We start from the raw sequence: 19233 nt of genomic DNA, 5'->3' as shown, positions 1-19233 counted from the left end.
ACTCTGCTACAATTCCTTAATAATCCGCCAGTGCAAGTTGCTGTTCAAACCTGCTGCTGTTCTGGCAGGCAGTGCTGTAACAGACAGCAGAACAAATGGTCCAGCTTGTCACAGAAGTGAGTCCGCCCTCCTTTTTCCTAATTGCCCCCTAAACATACACTAAACCACATTAAAACTCTTTTCTTACTAGAAAATGTTACATCCTTTTATTCTCAGCATGTCTAAGAGATATGAAAATGGAAATGAGTTCCACTTTGCTGAATTCTCTCTTCTTGGTGGTGCATCAAAGGAGACACCTCTGAACAGCTGCTGTCAATCCAATCCTATAAAGTTCCTTAGCCATTTCTGCAGGAGTATCACTGATGTGCAATACCTGCAATTATCTGCAAACACTTCTTTTCCATTTGCTCATGGCACCAGTGCTGCACTGGTTACAGATGAGCAGATTGCAGTACATACAGGCTGATTCGTCTGCAATCACGCCACCAGCACTGCAGAAGTGAGGACAAAATCCATGTCTCAGCTCCCACTGCCCTTCCCCTCCTCACTCCCTTAGGCTTCCCTTTCTGCCAGACTGCAGCCATGGAAAGCTGCCCTTGGTTTGATAGGGATGTTTCTTCAGAGGTCACGTTGCTTTAAATAAAGTAGTGAGAATGCCAAAATTCTTGCTCTTTAATAATACTTAACCTTGTCTACCGTAACATAGCTTTTCTCCTTCATTTTTTACTTTATTACTATTACTTAAGGAACAGCTTTACTTTGGATGATGTTACAAACATTTTTGTCCAAACTAAACTCCTCTAATTCTGTATTTAGCCAACATTGAAAATAGTGCCTGCACAGCTACACACACTAACATAATGTGGCACAACACTATGGCAAGAAAGTGATGCTCTAATAAAACATTATCCAAAAAAGTGAGCAAAACCCCCACCAACCACCCTCTCTATCTGCTAAAAATAATTTCCTTGAAGACTTCTCCTATGGAGAACATCACTTAATCATAAAGACAGTTCAATAAATGAAATAAAAGCACAAAGTACAGTAGGCTGTTTAAAGCAAAACGGAACTGCACATCCTACTTACACCTGTGTCTAGGAGACAGTCAGTCCAGCAGAATTTACCTTAAAGCCTCTTTCAAATCTATTTTTAAAATTCCCCACTCACGTTCCAAATTACATGACAGCTTCACTGTCCCCTACAAACAGGGCTGCACTGTAACTTCTGACCCCTTAACTGCCAAGCAGGATACAGAAAATAACGATCACAGAGCCATTTGCCTTTAATAGATTACACATCTCTTCTAATACCAACAATAACAGAGAGAGAGTCAAAGCAGGAGTAACTTCTCCATTTTCTCACTTTCTCAATTCCCACTTTCAATGACTTTCTCAACTCAAACCAAACTAGCAAATTGAAGAAAAACATCTTCTCTGCATCTATAGAACAGTTTATTGTTATTAAGGCTCACTCAGGACTTCACAAATTGTAGTTTCTGGCATTTAATTACAAATTCCTATCAGTTCAGTGATCTAGAAAATCTTTATTATAACAGTGGGCCATCTAAGCATTACTTCAAAAACATTAGTTTTAGTGGCTAGTATCAGGTTTGTGTTTGTACAGGACTGGAATGAGGATTTTTATCTGTTTTTATTCCACTCCTACTTTTTTATTATTTATACAGCCTACTAATAAACAACCAACATAAATAAAATAGAGATCTGTCAAACTATAAATAAAAAACTCAAAAAGGGCAAACAGTACACAAGCGAAAGAGTCTAAGAAACAACTTCCAAAAGGCATAAAAGCACCATAGCATGGTATTTTCAAAGAAATTAGGGCTACCACCAGGATAACAGAATCGAAAAGGTCAACGGATCATCCAACTGTTAATAAAAACCCAAAAACCAAAACCAACCAAACAAAAAAAGAAACAAAACAAATTAAAAAAAAAAGGCATTCAGAGAAGATAAGGCTCAAATGTTCACAAACAAGAAGTTTGGAAAGATTCCCATGTCAGAAAAGCTTCATAGGGGACACCCAAGAATTTTTTTTTTTTTTTAAGTTAAAGCCCTGACAGAAGTGGTTAGAGAACAATAGTAAAAAACAAACATACACACAAAACCCAAACCACCATTCCCTGCCCCCAAACAGCAGCCGTTTGCCAAGTTCAGATGATACCCACAAAAGAAACTCAAGGATCAAACAACTGCAGTATTAAATGTGATGTGCATTGTCTTGATTTTTCATACATTATTACCAGAGCGCCTGAAGATTCCCAAGAGGACCCAGCTTTATAAAAAGCCCCCGGAAGAAATCAGTTAGTGCCGTGATCACATCAGCCTGATATCTGTGAGGGCAAGGCACGGATCACCCAGGAAAGCTGATGCACAGGGAAAGCTCAAACTTCTCAAGTGACTCTGAGCTGGGCATTACCATGCAGGAATGAGAATCTGGCATAAGGATTGAAAGTGCTATGAAAATCCCAAATTGCTGCTCTGCAACAGTGAAAAAGCAAAAACAACTGCAAGGAATTACTGGGAATGGAGCACAGGGATGAAATCATTATTGCCAACATTGTAACTCCCAGCAAAAGAGAACAGGAAGGAAAGGCAAAAAAGATGACAACATTTATGAAAGGCAATTGAACACAAAAACACTGCCTCCAGCTCAGGGAAGCACAAAGCTGTGAATTACTGGAAACCAAGTGAGTTTTCTGGAGCAAAAGTGAGCAACTGCCTTGCTCTTCCACCTTTGTGCTATTTATCAGTCATGGAGACACAATATTGGCAAAAAGAACCTCAGCCTGACCTGGAGGGTTTTGTCATTTCTTCTCTCTCATCTTTTTTCCAGAGCTGGAGCTTTAAAAATTGCATTGCAACTCCAAATGAAGGCAAAGATAGCAGTGATACCTTAGGTGATCCAAGTCAACATCCACTGAAACCAGGAGAAGGAACCCACAGGAAACGGATTTAATCCAAAACCAGCAAGACCCAAAGCTCAACCCCCTCTGAGGTCTGCAGTGATGTGCCTTTGGCTTCAGTGCTGCAAGATGATGCCTACAGTGAGCTAACTTTCACATAAATTGAGGTAATTGTAACTTACCATCACACAGAGCAGGAGAAAACCAAACCACAACACATCTGTTACCAGCTAAAGCTCTGATGAAACAGTGGGACCAGTGAGTTCAGTCACCACTGGCTGGTTCTAGGGGATGCACAGTAACATGAAACCTTTCATTACACAAACAGGCTACTAAGAGTGACAGGCCAATCATTTCAGTACTTCAAAACTTTTCTTTCTTTAACATACTAAGAAATAGTATGATGACATGGACAAAGCAAAAAAGCAAAAGAAATCCAAACAGAAAAGAAGGAAGAATACATTTACCCCAGCAAGTGTCCCAGAATGCTAAGTTATTTTCTGACCACACACCTGTCACCTACACAGATATCCACACATTTGGAATCTGTGGCAAAACTCTATTAATTCTGTTTTGACAAACAAATGAGACAACACAATTTGATGGGGAAAAGAAAAAAACCCAGAGGTCAAGCAATGTTCTTGCTGCCTCATGCAGTGAAAACAATCACAAGCTCATCTTCCCAGTTTGTGTGGGTGTCAGTCTGATACCAACACATAGAACAGGCACAAGGTTTCCAACCCTAGGCAGTATTTACTGAAAACGTTTAACTAATAGGAGCATTCTTGTTCATATCCAGAGGCACAAAGTATCACCCTAAAATATAACACCTAAAAAAAAATGCAGAAGAGATGCTTATTATTAAAAGAGTGAAAGAGAAATAATTCTGCAAGTTAATGGCAACCTGAAACCTATGGAAGAGAACATCAGCTCCTCCAGGAGAAAGGAGTCTGTCTCAGAAGATGTTTAATACACCAGGTACACGTTGGGAGTCACTTAAGAGAAAATAACTTAGGAGTCACTCAGTATTATGGATTGCAGTCACTAACAGAAAAATGTATGGACACAGGTATTTTAGAAAGCCTCCTTAAATTTTAAAATGTTTCTAATGAACCAAAAAATAAAATAACCTAGTGGAAATAGGGGAATTTAATTGGGAAAAAATAGTTCAATGTGATCAACAGATAAGTTCCCTTCTTTTATTCTGTTTGCTTCAGCAGAGCTCCATCCCAGTGCTCTCAGCGGTGAGTCCCTCAGGAACCCTAAGGGCAAAAGTATGTCCATCTACAAAGCAGAAATGAGTCTGTTCCAAAGGACACTGGAAATGAGTAAGTGAAAGTCCCTGTGCAGCTACAGAGCCTCATGGCTACAAGTATCAAAGAGCACAGCAAGCCTTTTCCAGACGCTTTCAAACAAATTTCACCATTAAGTCTCTTTGGTTTAGCCAAAACCCAAATATGCTCCATAAAAGGATTAAAAGTAGCACTGCCCATGAAAAATTAATGCAGCATATTAAGAACATCAACCCAAAATATAGATTTTACTCAGGATGAAACAGTTCTACAGGAGATGTCAGGGATTCCTTTCCCTCTCTTGTACTGAACAGCCACACAGTAACAGCAGACTTGGAAAAACATTCTTCCTCTTTAGGTGTAAACTCACACAAAAGAAAGTCACTGCTCCCTAGAACTTCAGTTAAATGAACATTGCAGTTGCCTCTCACAAACATTTCACATACAGAAAGGTGAAAATCTAACTGGAGAGCAGGTCCCTATACCTTAAACCAGCCCTTTCCATCGGCACCCCAGCACTTCGACTGTCACAATGCACACACCTGTGGGACACCATAAATCCTGCCACTTCTGTCTTATATAAAACAGAGTATGTTGATACTGGCAACAGAAAAATCAAGGTTAAGAGTTAGTTTTAAATGCCTTCTTCCTTTTAGCTGCTCACAACTGTTTCTATGGTAAAATTTTTAGCTCCTGTCCTCTGTTGAAACTAAGTGTTTTACTTAGTTGAAACACTGAGAAGAATCTTACCAGTCTTTTTGGATGAATTGTTTATGAAATTAGTTTTAATTTTTTTTTCTTTGATACTGAATTTGTTGTTAAATATTATCTGAAGCACGAGCGCATATGTGATTCCCTTCTGAAAAATATTTTATGTATTGAGTATAAAAAACACATTTGTTCCAACCACAACCAGTAAATGTTTAACATGCAAATTCACATACAATATGCAATAACCTTATTTTTGGCATGTAGTTACAAGCACTACCCTATCAACTGTACAGTTACCTTCAGTTTTTTCAATCAAGTCTGAAATTCCTAAATACAGCAATACATTTTTTTTCTTTTAACAACCAAGTTCTTTTATTATTTCCAAAACTCAGTTTACAAGATTTCCAGTCTACTTTTTACCTCCCTCAGTGGTTTCAGCAAAGATTAAGGACAATCATTTCTTTCCAAGCTCTCTCCTGGAGCTTGTGTCTGTTACCTCATTTCCTGGCTCCTATGAAGCAATGCAAGACAAGACTTTGGTGAAAACTATCATCATAACATTTACATTTTCAAATACTGAGTTCAGTACCTCAAAAATAGTAATAAACCCCTTAGCATATGAGATTGAAATTCTCCCATCACTCTCTTTTCTTCTAGTGGTCATGCAACTGAGAAGGGTTTTTAAAAATGTTCCTGGATAGTTTTCCAACCCCCTCAAGCAACCATCCCTTCTTTTCTCTCTTTCACAATTTCCAATGACATATTTTACAGAACACCCCAACTTGCAGACACTGTCAGGGTATTTCTACCCTTGTTCATCTCTGCTAGCTCTGTTAAGCCTCTTCCTTTCACATTCATTCAAACCACCGTACATAACATACAGCACCACACCTTAAATTTAAATTTAAAAAAACCCAAACAAATTGTTTTCCTTAGCTTCATCATTCAGGCAGACTTTTCAATCAATTAAGAATGAGATCTTCATTAAAGACCAGATTATATTTGAAGTCAAGGACCGCACATCATTTGAAACCACACAAAACAACTTAATTGATTTAACATAAAAACTTACCCACTTGGCAATTGGACACCCCTGAGAGCTTTTTCCTTCCTTTCCTGTATAAACCACTACCTCTATTCTTACAGCGCTTCCTTTTGCTCCATACCTGCATTAAAAAAAGTTCATGAGTAAAACAAACTACTGTAGACCATTTTAAAAGAAGAAACATTTTCAATAAAGGATTAATGAATTTGTATTTACTGAGAACAGAAAAAATCTGAAGTATTTATAAAGCAGAAAAAAAAAATCCTTTTAGTTTAAAACCCTACTTGCAAGAGTAGTTTTTGACATCTCTCTTCTGATAAACTCCTGCCACTAAGGAAATGTTATCTGGGTAAGAAAATGTGATCTACATACAAATCCTAGTGCAACCAGTCACTAATACGACCTTTTTCTTTCCAGTTTGCCACAGCTTCTTCACAGGTAGGACACCAGAAAACCTTATTCTGCCAGCTGCTGATCTCTGTCCTTCCTATTGACTTCAAGGGCACCTCAGAACACACTGCACTTGAACTTCAGCCCTGAGGTTGCAAGGACTCAGAAAAGACACGAGTTTGGACCTGAAGTGCTCGTGTTCACTGCATGCACATCTGAACAAGAAAACACTTTACAAATGAGTACTGACAAAAGTTCAGTAAAACAAAGCTAAACACAGCACTTCATTTCTCAGAGCTCTACTTCTTCCCTGTTTAGACAGTCAAAAATACAATGAGCATTAAAAGCTAAGTTTTCCTCACCTGTTCTCCATAATTTCTCTCACAGCAGCAACACTTGGTCCTGTCCCGAGGTGCGTGTAATAGGGCCCTTCATCTTTTTCTATAATTTGCTCTGTAAGCAGGAAAAGAAAATGATGTTGGCACATACAAAATTTATTTACCCCATTAAAAGTAAACTTACAAACAGTTTACGGAAATGCCTTCCAAATTAAATTAGAACACATAAAATTTGATCCTGAAATATCATGAACAAAGAGTATGACAAGCTTTTTTCTTCAGACACTTTGAAATTATTTTATACTTCTTTCTTTTGATGATTCTGCTAGTATTTTTTTTTAACGTTATAAAGTAAAACCCTAATTATAGCAATATTTTGCATTCTTTAAAATTTTCATAAGAGGAGCTGGCATGTACTGACTAAGTAAAATTCCCAATATCCTTGTTGGTAGGAACATTACTAATTCATTTCAGACAAACGGGAATTGAGGGCAATAAAATAAATTAACTGATAGTCATCTCCTACAGAACAGAAAACATAACCCAGGCCTCTTAACAAGCACTCTGTAGATTCAGAACATGAAAGCCAAGATGAAACAATCTGCCTGCGTACGATTTGTTGTGAAGGGTCTGACTTGTCTTTCCATCTGGGTGCTCTGATAGTGACAACAAAGTGCGTCTCACACTCTCAGCCGAGCTGTGTTTGCACAACCCTCCATGCAGAGCTTGCTCGGACATCTCCTGCTGCAACAGAGTTACTCCGCAAGTGGTCCCACCTCAACTCCACCTGAGCTCTCCTCCACGTGGCCAGGTGTCAGGACCCTTGGACATGGACTCTTCCAGGCCATCTCACAGTGGCCATTGGGACTAACAGTGATAGGAACAAGGCCACCCCCAGCTATGCTCTCCTGCTTGCCTAACAGATTTAGGCAACAAGGACAATACACTGGGACACTGTTGCCCAGCCCACTCAGGCACAAACCAGTTCTACACCATCAAAATCATGACCTGATACCATGCAGGTAAGTACACATAAAGCACAAATCAGCAATGGCAGAACAACAAACAGAAAATCTCCCTTTCTTCCAGGTTCAAATTTAAGAGGAGGATTTAAACCTGCCAGCTGGAGTACAAAAAATACTCAATTCTGCTGTGTTTTGCAAGCCCAAAGAACACCAAGCAAAAGTTATAAAGAGGGGAAAGATAATTTCCTCCTTTCTTCTAATGGTTGAAACACTGATTCTTTTGCAACAGCTGTCACATACACTTCCTCACATTAAAGGAAGCAACATGAGCACACCTCCATTTGAAACGTACAGGCAAAAGTTAGCAAAAACACTTACCAACACAGTCACAAGTTGGCAATTCAGATTGTCCTTTTTTGGTAGGTGTGTCTATTAAATTTTTTGTAGGGGTATCAAGAAACTTCATAGGTGATTCAAGGAAACTGCTGAGCGTGTTTTTTGCTGGGGAACACCCTGAGTCACCTGTGCTCTGGGCGTGGTCAGTACCCAAACTGGTTGATGTCAGAACGGTCACCTCACCCATACACTCCATATTCCTGAGAGCTTCAGCAGAACCTGGTACCTGGGCCCCACCACAGGGAATAGGCAGCACCTGTGACTTCGGATCTACCTGTTGAACCTGCTGAACATAGGCTTTGTTTTCACTACACATTTCGTTAGCTCTCAGGTTAGACTCGTTAAAAGTTGGTGGCAAAGGATGCGCCTGACTGACATTTGCTGTTTGCTGTACCTGAGAAATACATTTTTCTGTAAACATCTGTAGGTTTTCAGTTGGTCTTTTCAACAAGGATGCTGTTTTCAGCTGTGAAACAGCCAGAGGATTACGGGAGGACAGGTCGCTATGTTGGCTATGTGCAACAACTTCATTTTTCAGTGGATCAGTGCCTAGTGGGTCACTGGTGCCTGCAGTTTTCATTTGCTCATTCACCACTTCACAGCCAAACAACCTGTCTTTTTTTTTCTCCTGCGGTGCCTCAGGTAAACATCTGTGGAATTTTATCTGTGCCTGTGGGAGAAATAATCTAGTTTTTTCTTGTGATGCTAAAGTATTTTGACTGAGCACTCTCTGTACTTTGGTTCTTGGAGATTTTTTTTCAGACGGAGCTACCCTGGAGTCCTGTGGCATGGTTTGACCAAGCTTGTGCAGCTTTGATGATATCCAAATGTCCTGCAATTCACTATGCTGGCATGACAACAGCTCTAGCTGGTTTTGATTATTTTGTTGATAGCATACTTCTTGAGGCTTCTTTCTGTGTCTTGGTTTCCATGGCACAGCATTTCCTTTCTTATTTGTTACTTGCTTTTGCTTTAACAGTAAGGAACTATAGTTTTGCCTAAAAAATACAGATTCTTTCTTCTGCAACACATCTTGGTTGTATTTTGGCTGCCTCTCATGTGATATTAGATTAAGCAGTGATGCCTTTATGTCATTCTTCTGCTCTGGATTTGTCTGGTTTGATTCAATCAGCGCTGCCAGTTGAGTTAGTTGTGCAGCTACATCCTCTTCATCCTGGCTGTGAATTCCTCCTTCTTTAATCAAAGAACTACCTTCCAATTTCAAATCATTACATGTTGGCTTTTGCTCTAACTGGCCAGGAGTTTCCAAGCTGTTCCTTGTTTGCTGGACATTACATGAAGCATTGCAATACCCTGCAAGGGTGACTGGCTCATGAGCACAACTTTTCTTGGAATCATATCCTGAAAATGATGTTGCACTAGATGTTAAGTCAGATAAAGTTTTGGTATCTCTTGAGGATAACTGTAATTTATACATCTCCCCAGCCAGACTGGCAGGTTTATCATACAATTCAGACACTGAACTTTGGCCATTGTATAACACTGCCTTATTAGGGAGCTGCTTCTGCGAGTGAGTGCAGTGAGCCAAGAGCTGTTGCTCATTCTGCAAATAAGTGTCTTTGATTTCTTGTAATGCAGAGGATGTGAAGGAGGATGAGATATCCCTTTTAAAACCATGGAGCAAGTTGCAAGTTGCTTCTCCTGGACATTCAGTACTTTCAGTTTTAGCTGGTGAAGTTGTTTCTAAAGGGGCTTCAGACAACTGTGTTAAAGCTTCAATAGCTACAACCTGCTCCAGAGTTAAATTTCGGGTTTTAATCAAGGACAGGAAAGTCGGCTGGAGTGCAGAATTCTCAGGCTGTGTATCCACATGAGGGACTTTAAAGCCATCCTTCCCTGCCTGCAGTTCCTCTTCAGGCAGTGGAGGACAACACAAGCTTTCCTGCAGATCCAAGCTGGAACCTGTCTGCAAAACTGACTTATCAGAATACTCAGAGATGCTGCAAGTGCAGTTTTCCTCTTTCATTAAAAGATTCCCTTGGTTTTCTGGGTGAACACAGCCAGTGCCACTTGTCAGAGTGCTTACTATGTTATTCAGATTGGTACCCTTCGGCCATTGCATGTGGGAGTTGCTTGTCAAATCTGTCCTTTCCTCTACAGATACATTTTTCAGTGAAGCAACTGCTTCTGGTGGTGAATAATGCAGGGTTTTTATGCCATTTTTGATAGTGTGCACAAAGGATTTTTTTTCAGCAAACTGACTGGGAGCGGCTGCTCTTTCACTGTGGTCAGCATGTTTCAAGTGTTCGGTGCCCGTCACAGCACCACGGATGTCGCCGTTGACATGGACACCAAAGGATGGCTTCTCGTTATGTGCCCACTTCTCTGCTTCTAAGCCAGTCATTCTCTCTTTCTCCTTACACTGCACATTTTCAGTGGGTACTGCTTGGTTTGTCTTCACCCTGTATTTTTCACCATGACCACATATACTGCATTCCATGAGTTCTGGTCTGCGGCCATTTACTGGTTTGTTTTCTAAATTTGCCTATAAAACAAAAATAAAAAACCTTTGTTGTAACAGCTGTTCAAAGCATGTTAAAAATAAGAGGCTTCATATTTACAGCAATTAAACCCTCCTTTGACAGATACGAGAAATATCCTAATTAGGCACAGACATCGGAAAAGAACAAAACAGGAAGTTATAAAATAACCTGAAGGCTAAAGACCCTTATCCATGTTTATAACTATTTTTCCCCACTGTTGAGGGGCAGAGGAAGAAATTGTGTAAATGTGGGTGGTGGTGGGAGACTAATGAAATGAATAGTCAGATAAACGATGTTAGCATTTAGAATTAGATGTAAGGATTCAATTTTTAATAAATTTGCATAAGCAGATTAAAAATAGGTTAAAAACTTTTGCTAAAAGCAAGACTGAAATCCAAAGGCTCATACCACAAAGCTCAGCAGTATTTTGGCATAATTACATTAATTTGGCTAGACCAATAAACTGGCTAAACCAATATACCACTTGGTTGGACACTCTAGGTAATCCTGAAAACCAACCATTCTTGCTTCAAGTCCTTAAATAATTACAAACCCTAAGCAGCAATGAATAGAAAGCCAATTTACATCAGCTCACTCGAAAGTTATTCTTTAAACAGTTGTTTAGCTTCTGTATTTAGAAGGAAATTTCCATGTTTCTCAACAGTCTCTCATGTAAGCTATTCAAAACTGTATTTCAGTAAATGCTAAATTCTACTATTTCGTTATAAATGTTCATCTTCACTGATATTATACAGTACAAGTGATTGAAGCAATGTCAAAATCTAGACAGAGTCAGAATACTGTGTCCTAGAAAGCACATACATATGAGCCTTAAGATAGTATTATGGATATGAAGTAAGGAGTCATGCAAAGCAAAAATAAAACAAATTAAGGCAGAAACTTAGGCAAAAACAGTCATGAAGGCAGGAATCCAATTTTTGTTATGCTATTCAGATTTTAATTATATTAAATTTCCTTTTAAAAAATAATTTTAAATCACAATAGATAGTGCTGGTACTTTATCTGATTCCAACATTTAAGAGTTCTTCAATCACCTGTAACCTTAACCCACCCAGACAGCTTTTCAAACCAGCAATACAACGGGCTAATTAACCCTATGTAGGCATTACCTCATAGCAGTGCCCAGAAAATACCACCTGCTATGAACCATTCAGTTAACTCAGAAATGGTTCTGTGGTCATACCAACAAAGGGTATCGACTTCTGAGAAAACTCAAATCTATTTTGCATTTATTTTCCTACGATTATTATAAGCATCAAGATGGAATTGCCAGAAACCTCCCGGCAAAACAAGGCACACAGAGCCAGCTCTATCTGGAGCTCAGTGGTCACCTTGAAATTGATAGAACACAAACCCAAGAATCCACAGCATGTCCTAGATCTTAGGAGAGCCATCATAACGTCTCATGGAAATGTCATGTAAAAACATGTCCAGCACCTATGCAGCTAAGTCAAGCCTACAGATATTATATACAGAAAGATTCCTTATTTAGTGTCTTCTCATTACACACAGATGCTGACGAATGGTCTGTGAGCTGGAGCTCCTCCATTTTTTTTTTTTTTCACTGAAAATCCTGGTGATTTTCAGTGAAAGATTCCCAGACCCAGGGGGTCACTGAGCACTTTCTAAGGGATCCACAAAAGCTGAACGGGTTCCACAATTCTATTGCTAGCAGGGTTAAATGCATTGCACAGGTCTCTGTAACTGTACCAGAAAATATTTTCTGGTCCACAATAAAAGAGTAAAACCCCACAATTCTATACCCGCACAAAAGCTGAATTTCAATTACCTTAACTTCAGACAGAACTAGAATATGAAATTGTTGTTCTTTCTTAGGCAAAAGTACATCTAGTATCTCTACCAATCCAAAAGTTGCCCAACCATGTAAAATTGTTATTAAAAATTATTTATTCAGACAATTAGGAGGCTGAGGACATAAAATCAAATAGATGAAAACTAATTCCCCATCATTTGTACATTTTCAACATAACACCATATTTTGTATTCCATTCATCGTTAGAGGGATTGTTCACTGCATTAAAAGAACTAACAACCTACATCTGGTAATTTGGGAGCCATAAGAGGCATAGGGAAGGAAGAAGCTTCATCCACAATTAGCAGAAATGGGAAGATCTGACACAGAATCCACTGACAGCACTCAGTACAAAAGTGTCATCACAGTCCTCCCAACTGGACTGTTCCTCAATAAAATATTTTATCTGATCAAAAAGCACTGCTACACCCAAAAAAACCCAGGATACTGCTTTATCTGCTAGTACTGCACAGGTACAGCGCTGTGTCCCTACAGAACCCCAGTGATCCCAGCAGCAAAGGTGGAATTGCTTAAAAAATATATATATTCTTCATACTTCATAGTTTCCACTAACATTACTAGAAGCTACCCACATGCAAGAAGAAGAAAAAAAACCCCAGATGAATCATATCACTGGCACGAGTTAGTTTATATTTTATTTTTCCACATGAAGACAAAATATTGTCATAAAATCAGATGTTATTGTTTTAATCAAACTCTGCCTTTTGAGCACTGTGTTGCTTTATCTCCTATTACTGAACTGCAATGGATCCTAAAAGATACCTTTTCTTTTCCCTCAAAAACAGAAAAGGCCACTGGATAGTCTGTTAGTATGTGAAGTTAATATTTCCCACCACAAAGAGAAACGCAGACACACTACAAGGGACAGAGCTCATTTGATTCTTCCCCTCAACCTAGGAAAAATCTATCTTCAAGTCCTGAATATGGATGTAAAAAACCCAGTGAAAACTACAGACAAGGATACCACAACCCCAAGCAACAGAGTTAACCTTCATGAGAGTTAAGCAATGAAGTCTGATTTGATCAGTTTCTAAGGCTTTTACACAAATGTAATGAAAAGCTGAAGAATAAAGCAGATCAATACTAGTAATTTCCTCTCCTTCTCATTAAGGAGAGCTCTACTCTGCCAGGAGACATGAGCCACTAACTAATCATGCTCAAGCTTAGGCTCTGAAGTAGTTTGTGCTATCAGGACAGGAACCACAGGGTCTGCTGTGGCCACTGCTGTATTACTTAAACTTCAACCAGATATTATCTCATATACACACACACAAGAATTCACTCTGTGAGCTAATGCTTCCAGCACACACGAACAGCCAGTTACAGCAAATCATTTGACATTCTGGAAACAGTCAGACTTACTATTAACTTCTCTTAACACATGATGCCCCTGAGGTAACACAGAATTCACCAACTCACGATCAAAATGCAATGCTTAAGCTACCCCAAAGATATTTCCACATCTGAACAGCAAGCAGGCCATCGATTTGTGTCTCTCATTTCAAACTTCTACAGGTGGTAACAATACACACTGTACTAAAGGACACCACCGTGATCAATTACTCTCATAAACAAGAAATAACAGATGATGCCCTGTCCAACTACTGATAAAATGGCTCTACAAGCAATCTTGATGAGTAACACAACACTAATGCCAAGTCCCCCCTAAGCAACCCTCCCTGTAAGATTCTGCCCAGGTCCCATAAGAATACAGTGCCCAATAGATCAAACAATACTTGCACCCCCTGCTTGTGTCAAAAACTGGGACGGCCCAAAAGACAGCTCTTCCAGGGTCACAACATTCATCAGCACAAAAGGATAAGTGGGTGAGAAGCATTTGCAAGCTGCGGTGCCATGAGTAAGCCTGGATCCTGCTGCGTGTCTGCAGCCACACAGCCAGCCCCACACGACCCTCCAAGCTGGGACAGAGCTGGCAGCTCCTCAGAGTTCCAAACCCACAATTTAAGTTTTGCTTCAGAAAAACTGTTTGGGAAAGACCCCAAATGTACTTCCATCTAACATTCAAACAAGGTGTTTGATTCATGGTCCGACTGTCAGATGTCACTGGCTCACCAAGAGACAAGAAAGCACCACCCAGCTGACCAGCAGCAATTTACTCTTCTGTCATTTATTCCTGCTGTCTACTGTCTGCTCCCCAGGACATGCAGAAATTCAGTGGAATCAAGGACTTGCACTGGACAGGACCAACATACAGGGATAAGGAGATAAGACATGGATAGGACAGGCAACAGGGAGACAGAGCACAGGTGTGGAGAAACAGTTGCTTATACCAAGTGCTATGTAGGAAACTCTGCACTGGTTAGAACAGAGGCAAATGTAAGGTGGGATGCTGTGGAAGCTATAGGCCACCTCCTGAATACAGCTAAGTTTTCTTTTTGGTTTGTTTTTTTCATTAAAATAAAGGCAGATGCAGTAATACATTTAAGAATAAACTATTTCAGACCACATGACATGTTTGACTACTGCAATAATGCAGACAGCAGCAACCTGCTATAAGTTACTGCCCAAGGCTGCAGCCTGAACAGGGTCTCCAAGCAGGCTCCCAAAAGAGAGAACAGCAGAGTAGAGGCCAAGATGCAAGCTGGGGCATATTCCCCATCAATCTCTTCATAGGCACAAAGCAGTTACCAGCACACTGCTTAACTGTGGACATGAAGGAGTCTCTCAGGGTACCACACTCCTACAGCAGCTCAGCTAAGGCACATTTTCTATAGGTCTTAATCCAGAGAAACAGATTGGGGACATTTGTTAACGTTACACAGCCTGAATGTATAAGGTGTTCTGTTCCTCAAGAGAGCAGCATTCACAGATGGCATTGAGGGACAGGACAGAACTTGGCAAAATTATGTTGACAAGTTTTACCACAGAAGCTGATTTATACAGAGACTCAGGGGAACAAGAGGCTCTGCAAATCTGGAGAAAGGAACCTGACCTGGGGCAGGACATTCAGGCTTTCCTGGAGGGATCCCCATCACTTCCAATTTCCCTGAGTATAAAACCACCCTGTCACCAACTTGAGCATCACAGTAGGTACCATTTCACACTGGATCTTACTACAGCTGAAAAGTCTGCTCTAGTTGCTGGTTGCTTTTTTTTTCCATGTCTGTAGCCTCAACAGCAAAGAACATTCTTCCAAGCTACATCTTAGCTCTCAGTTTCATCTCCATTTAATCTACATTTATATCCTCTTTGCTATGTTCTTCAAACACCAGCCAACCTTCCCACCAGAAAAGCTCCTTACCATGTCTTTCCAGGAGGAATTAGTACATAACAGCCTCAAAGTCTTTACATATTTGTTCTCTTCTCTCCTACACCACTACCAGAGCAGAGCCTTCCCACTCACCTTGCGTAACTACTTCCGCGAGACCACTTACAAAGAAAATCTACAGTATCAGACCCTAAAGGATAGACTTACTAACAAAGTAAAAAACTACAGGATACTAATTCTGACTGTAAAGGTTCCAAATGGTGACTCCCATAGAAATGTATTTACTGGATTACTACTTGGAAATAGGCTCTCTCAGCCACAAACTCAAATTGTTTCCATCAACTCCTAGCTCTATCTTGTAAAAGCTAGAAACAGGAGTAAGAAAAAACAGAGGGTGAAGGACACCCCATTCTCCTATGCAGGCATCCTAGAAGTGGATTTGTTAAGAAAGAAAAAACCCCAAACACTACAGTAATTTTTACGCCACAGAAGCAAATATAAACAAGCATCTTGCCTGGTCATTTTCATTTTCCTTGGGTTTTGGATTTGGTTTGATTTGTTTTTTACTGGTGTTTTGAATTACTCAATCATTTGTCTTCAACACTGAAACCAAGCACTCAAAAGAGACCTTGGCAGCTCTGGAAAATATAGCACTCAATTAAGCCACAAAAGAAAAATTATACAATCAGCAGCAATATGTATTCCCTAATAGAACGTTCCCCTAATGTGCTTTAGCTCAAAAGCAGAGATGAGAGAAATTTAGTCTCTGAATTTACCCACCCTAGCTAATGTCTCTTGTGGTCTACTCATTTATGAAACCATCAGCACACAGTGTTAAGTAGTGCTGCCTGGCCCTTCCCTGCAAATGGAGAATGATCACAGTGTTCATAACAGGGACTTCAGGGAGCAAATCACAGCTATGTGTAACATTCTTAGCAACAATCTGGAAGAGCAGTAAATTAATACTTATAAAAATAGCAAATAATTCAAAGGCCAGACATGATGCTTCCTAAATTAAGCTGGCTAGACAACCATTTCATTACAGCTAAAGATAAATTGTGTATTTAGCAGGAGACATGGGACTGTATTCCCAAAAGGCAGGTTTCTACCTTGGAAAGAAGTGCCTTCCAGGAGGACATTAACACGGTCAATTATCAACTGCACAGTAACTATAGAAACTCCTGGTGCAACTCTATGGCTGAAAGGGTTAGTTCGATTCTTGGATGCATAAATAACAGTATAATTAGGAAAAGACTGGTTACTTTCTATCCTGTACTTTGCACTTTTGCACCTGCTAGCAGAATAAAGCATCCTGTCCTGGCATCCCCAATTCAAGCAAGACATTGATATGCTGGAGAGGGCTTCGAGGACCACAAGAATGACAAAGGATTGAAACATCTTGAAGTGAAAGCCTCAAGTTCACTCTATACTCACTCTCTGCAATTTACCAAAGAGAAAGAAAATTGAAAAGCCACAAACTCCTGCTCAGTCTGTGTGGAAAAGAATGCTGATAACAGAGGGCTCCTTGTTCTAGTAGACAAAAGTATAAGACTCGATGACTATAAGTTAAGCCCAGAGAAGTCTGGCCTTGAACTGTGGTGCACATTTTTGCAGCAAGACAGAAAGAGCAAAGAAATTCTTTTAAGCATCTTGTTACGTGTTTGGATGCACTTTTCATCCATGGGAATTTTCAAATTCAAGTTCTTTGACCCATTTTTAAAAAAATTATGTTTAAACCAAATAAAAGGATACAGTCTTAAAACCTCCCAGCACAAGAACAAGTATTCATAATGATCTTTCCTGCGTTTACCACATGTGAACCAAACTGAGACAACTTAACTTCTCTTCAGGTTCAGCGCAGTAAAGATCCAAACTGCCAAGATAACAACATAATTTTCAACAGTTCCTGTAATCTAACCAGGAAGATATTCAGCTCCTTAATTTAGGACCAAGGTTCAGTGCCCCACCATCTGTTGTACAACCAATTACATTATTTACAAGTTACTACATGTTGGTAGCAGCTCTCAGATCAGAACTGCTAAGGACACAACACCATTCTAGCCTGGTTTTAAAGCTGATGAGGGCCCACAAGACAAAAAGCAGTAAACAATACTCTTTAGGAATAGAAAAGTCAGTGACCTGTATGTCAGAGGAGCAGCTTCATTCAGATTAAAAAATAAAAAGAAATAGTCATGCTGAGTCACTTAAGACACCAGGCTACAAGGCAGCACTATTCAGGATTTTTCATCTACGTGTTGCTTACTCTCCTGAGGAAAAAAAGCCAAAAAAAATTGCAAATTATGTTTCCTATTCTGTCTGAGAGCTTGCACACCTATGGTTTAAGTAAAGCTCAAAGGAGAATTTGCACTGTAACTTCCACTTGCTATTTACAGGAGTAGCAGCTTTCACTTCCATCCTGGAATAACAGCAATGGTGTTATGGAGCAGCACTGCAACACTGGTGTTTGCACTGCAGAATTCAGACAGTGATCATCTGTCACAAAAGTGAATGCTTTGCATTTATAAACACAGAGTAGCTTTTCCTCTTATTCACAAGTCCAAACTCCTTATTCTAGGAAAATTAAATGTAGAGCTCCATTTTACTATGGGGCACTGATTAAATTATAATGCAATACAGACAGCATAAACAAAACACTGAGAAAGGAATTCAGTCAAGACACAAACCACTCAATTGTAAGTGAGCTTCAAAAAATCCTAATATTCTAGAAGGCTTAATATTAAAGTTGTTCGGAAAACAAGGACAGCCTTGTTGTATATAGCCTATATACTAATTATACATAAATTAATGGAAAGGAATTATTGTTAGTTGCTTATATGTAAATGCTATTTTCCTTTTTCTTTATCTCATTTAAGTTTCATGCATTTAGCATTTAAAAAGAAAGCATGAATTCTTCTTACCTCCCCAATGAAATCCTATAATCAGGAATTTACTTTAGAGCAGCAATCAGATCTCTTGGCCTCTACAAAAGCAAGGCTCCTACTAACGTCAGTGGGAAAGTTTGCTGTTGTAGTATCAGCTAAAGTAACTTTCCCATAATCAGTAACACTAAACAAAAATCTTGGTATAACATGGCAGAAAGGAAAAAAAAAAAAAAAATCACAGAAGTGAAAAATCTGCTGCCACTCTGGTAAGTTTAGGGCTTCTCAATGGTTTTCTCCCACATCAATTGCTAAAAAGCAATAAACAAACTTACTTAGTAATATGCTATCAGATCCTAAACAGGTAGTACCGATTTTCAAAGCATTTTTTAGATATTATTGTCAATAAACGTATGGATAGCAGCATACTGAGAACAGATTACTGGAATTGGCAGAGCCATCTCAGTTATTTCAATGCCTGCATTATGTACAGCAAGTACAAGTACTGAATAAAGCTCCTAATGCAGTAGTGAATTCAAACAATACCCACAAAACAACATACCTGGAAGAGAACCCTGTATTTATTTTGTAAAACTTCATTAAGAACATCTAAACAACATATCAGTCAATATACCTACACAACTGACCTTCATCTCCTCATGTACATTTTCCTTTCTTTCCTCAAAGGATGCTGCTTTTACTGGAT

At 39.4% G+C, this 19233-nt stretch overlaps 1 protein-coding gene across 3 annotated transcripts in view; it reads right to left on the bottom strand.

Moving 5' to 3' along the window:
* The window catches only part of TET1 (tet methylcytosine dioxygenase 1), a 63693-nt gene that overhangs the window by 21701 nt on the left and 22759 nt on the right, over window positions 1–19233 (bottom strand). For all 3 annotated transcript variants that reach the window (XM_032115497.1, XM_032115496.1, XM_032115495.1), the window contains 3 exons: window positions 8043–10566; window positions 6724–6814; window positions 5999–6092 (listed from right to left, as the gene is read on the bottom strand). In XM_032115497.1, coding sequence (XP_031971388.1) covers window positions 5999–6092; window positions 6724–6814; window positions 8043–10566 — 2709 coding nt within the window. The remainder of the gene's footprint in view (window positions 1–5998; window positions 6093–6723; window positions 6815–8042; window positions 10567–19233) is intronic.

Source organism: Corvus moneduloides, chromosome 8 (genome assembly GCF_009650955.1).
Source record: "Corvus moneduloides isolate bCorMon1 chromosome 8, bCorMon1.pri, whole genome shotgun sequence".
In the NCBI taxonomy this organism is placed as follows: Eukaryota; Metazoa; Chordata; class Aves; order Passeriformes; family Corvidae; genus Corvus; species Corvus moneduloides.
This window is presented reverse-complemented; position numbering and strand designations above follow the sequence as displayed.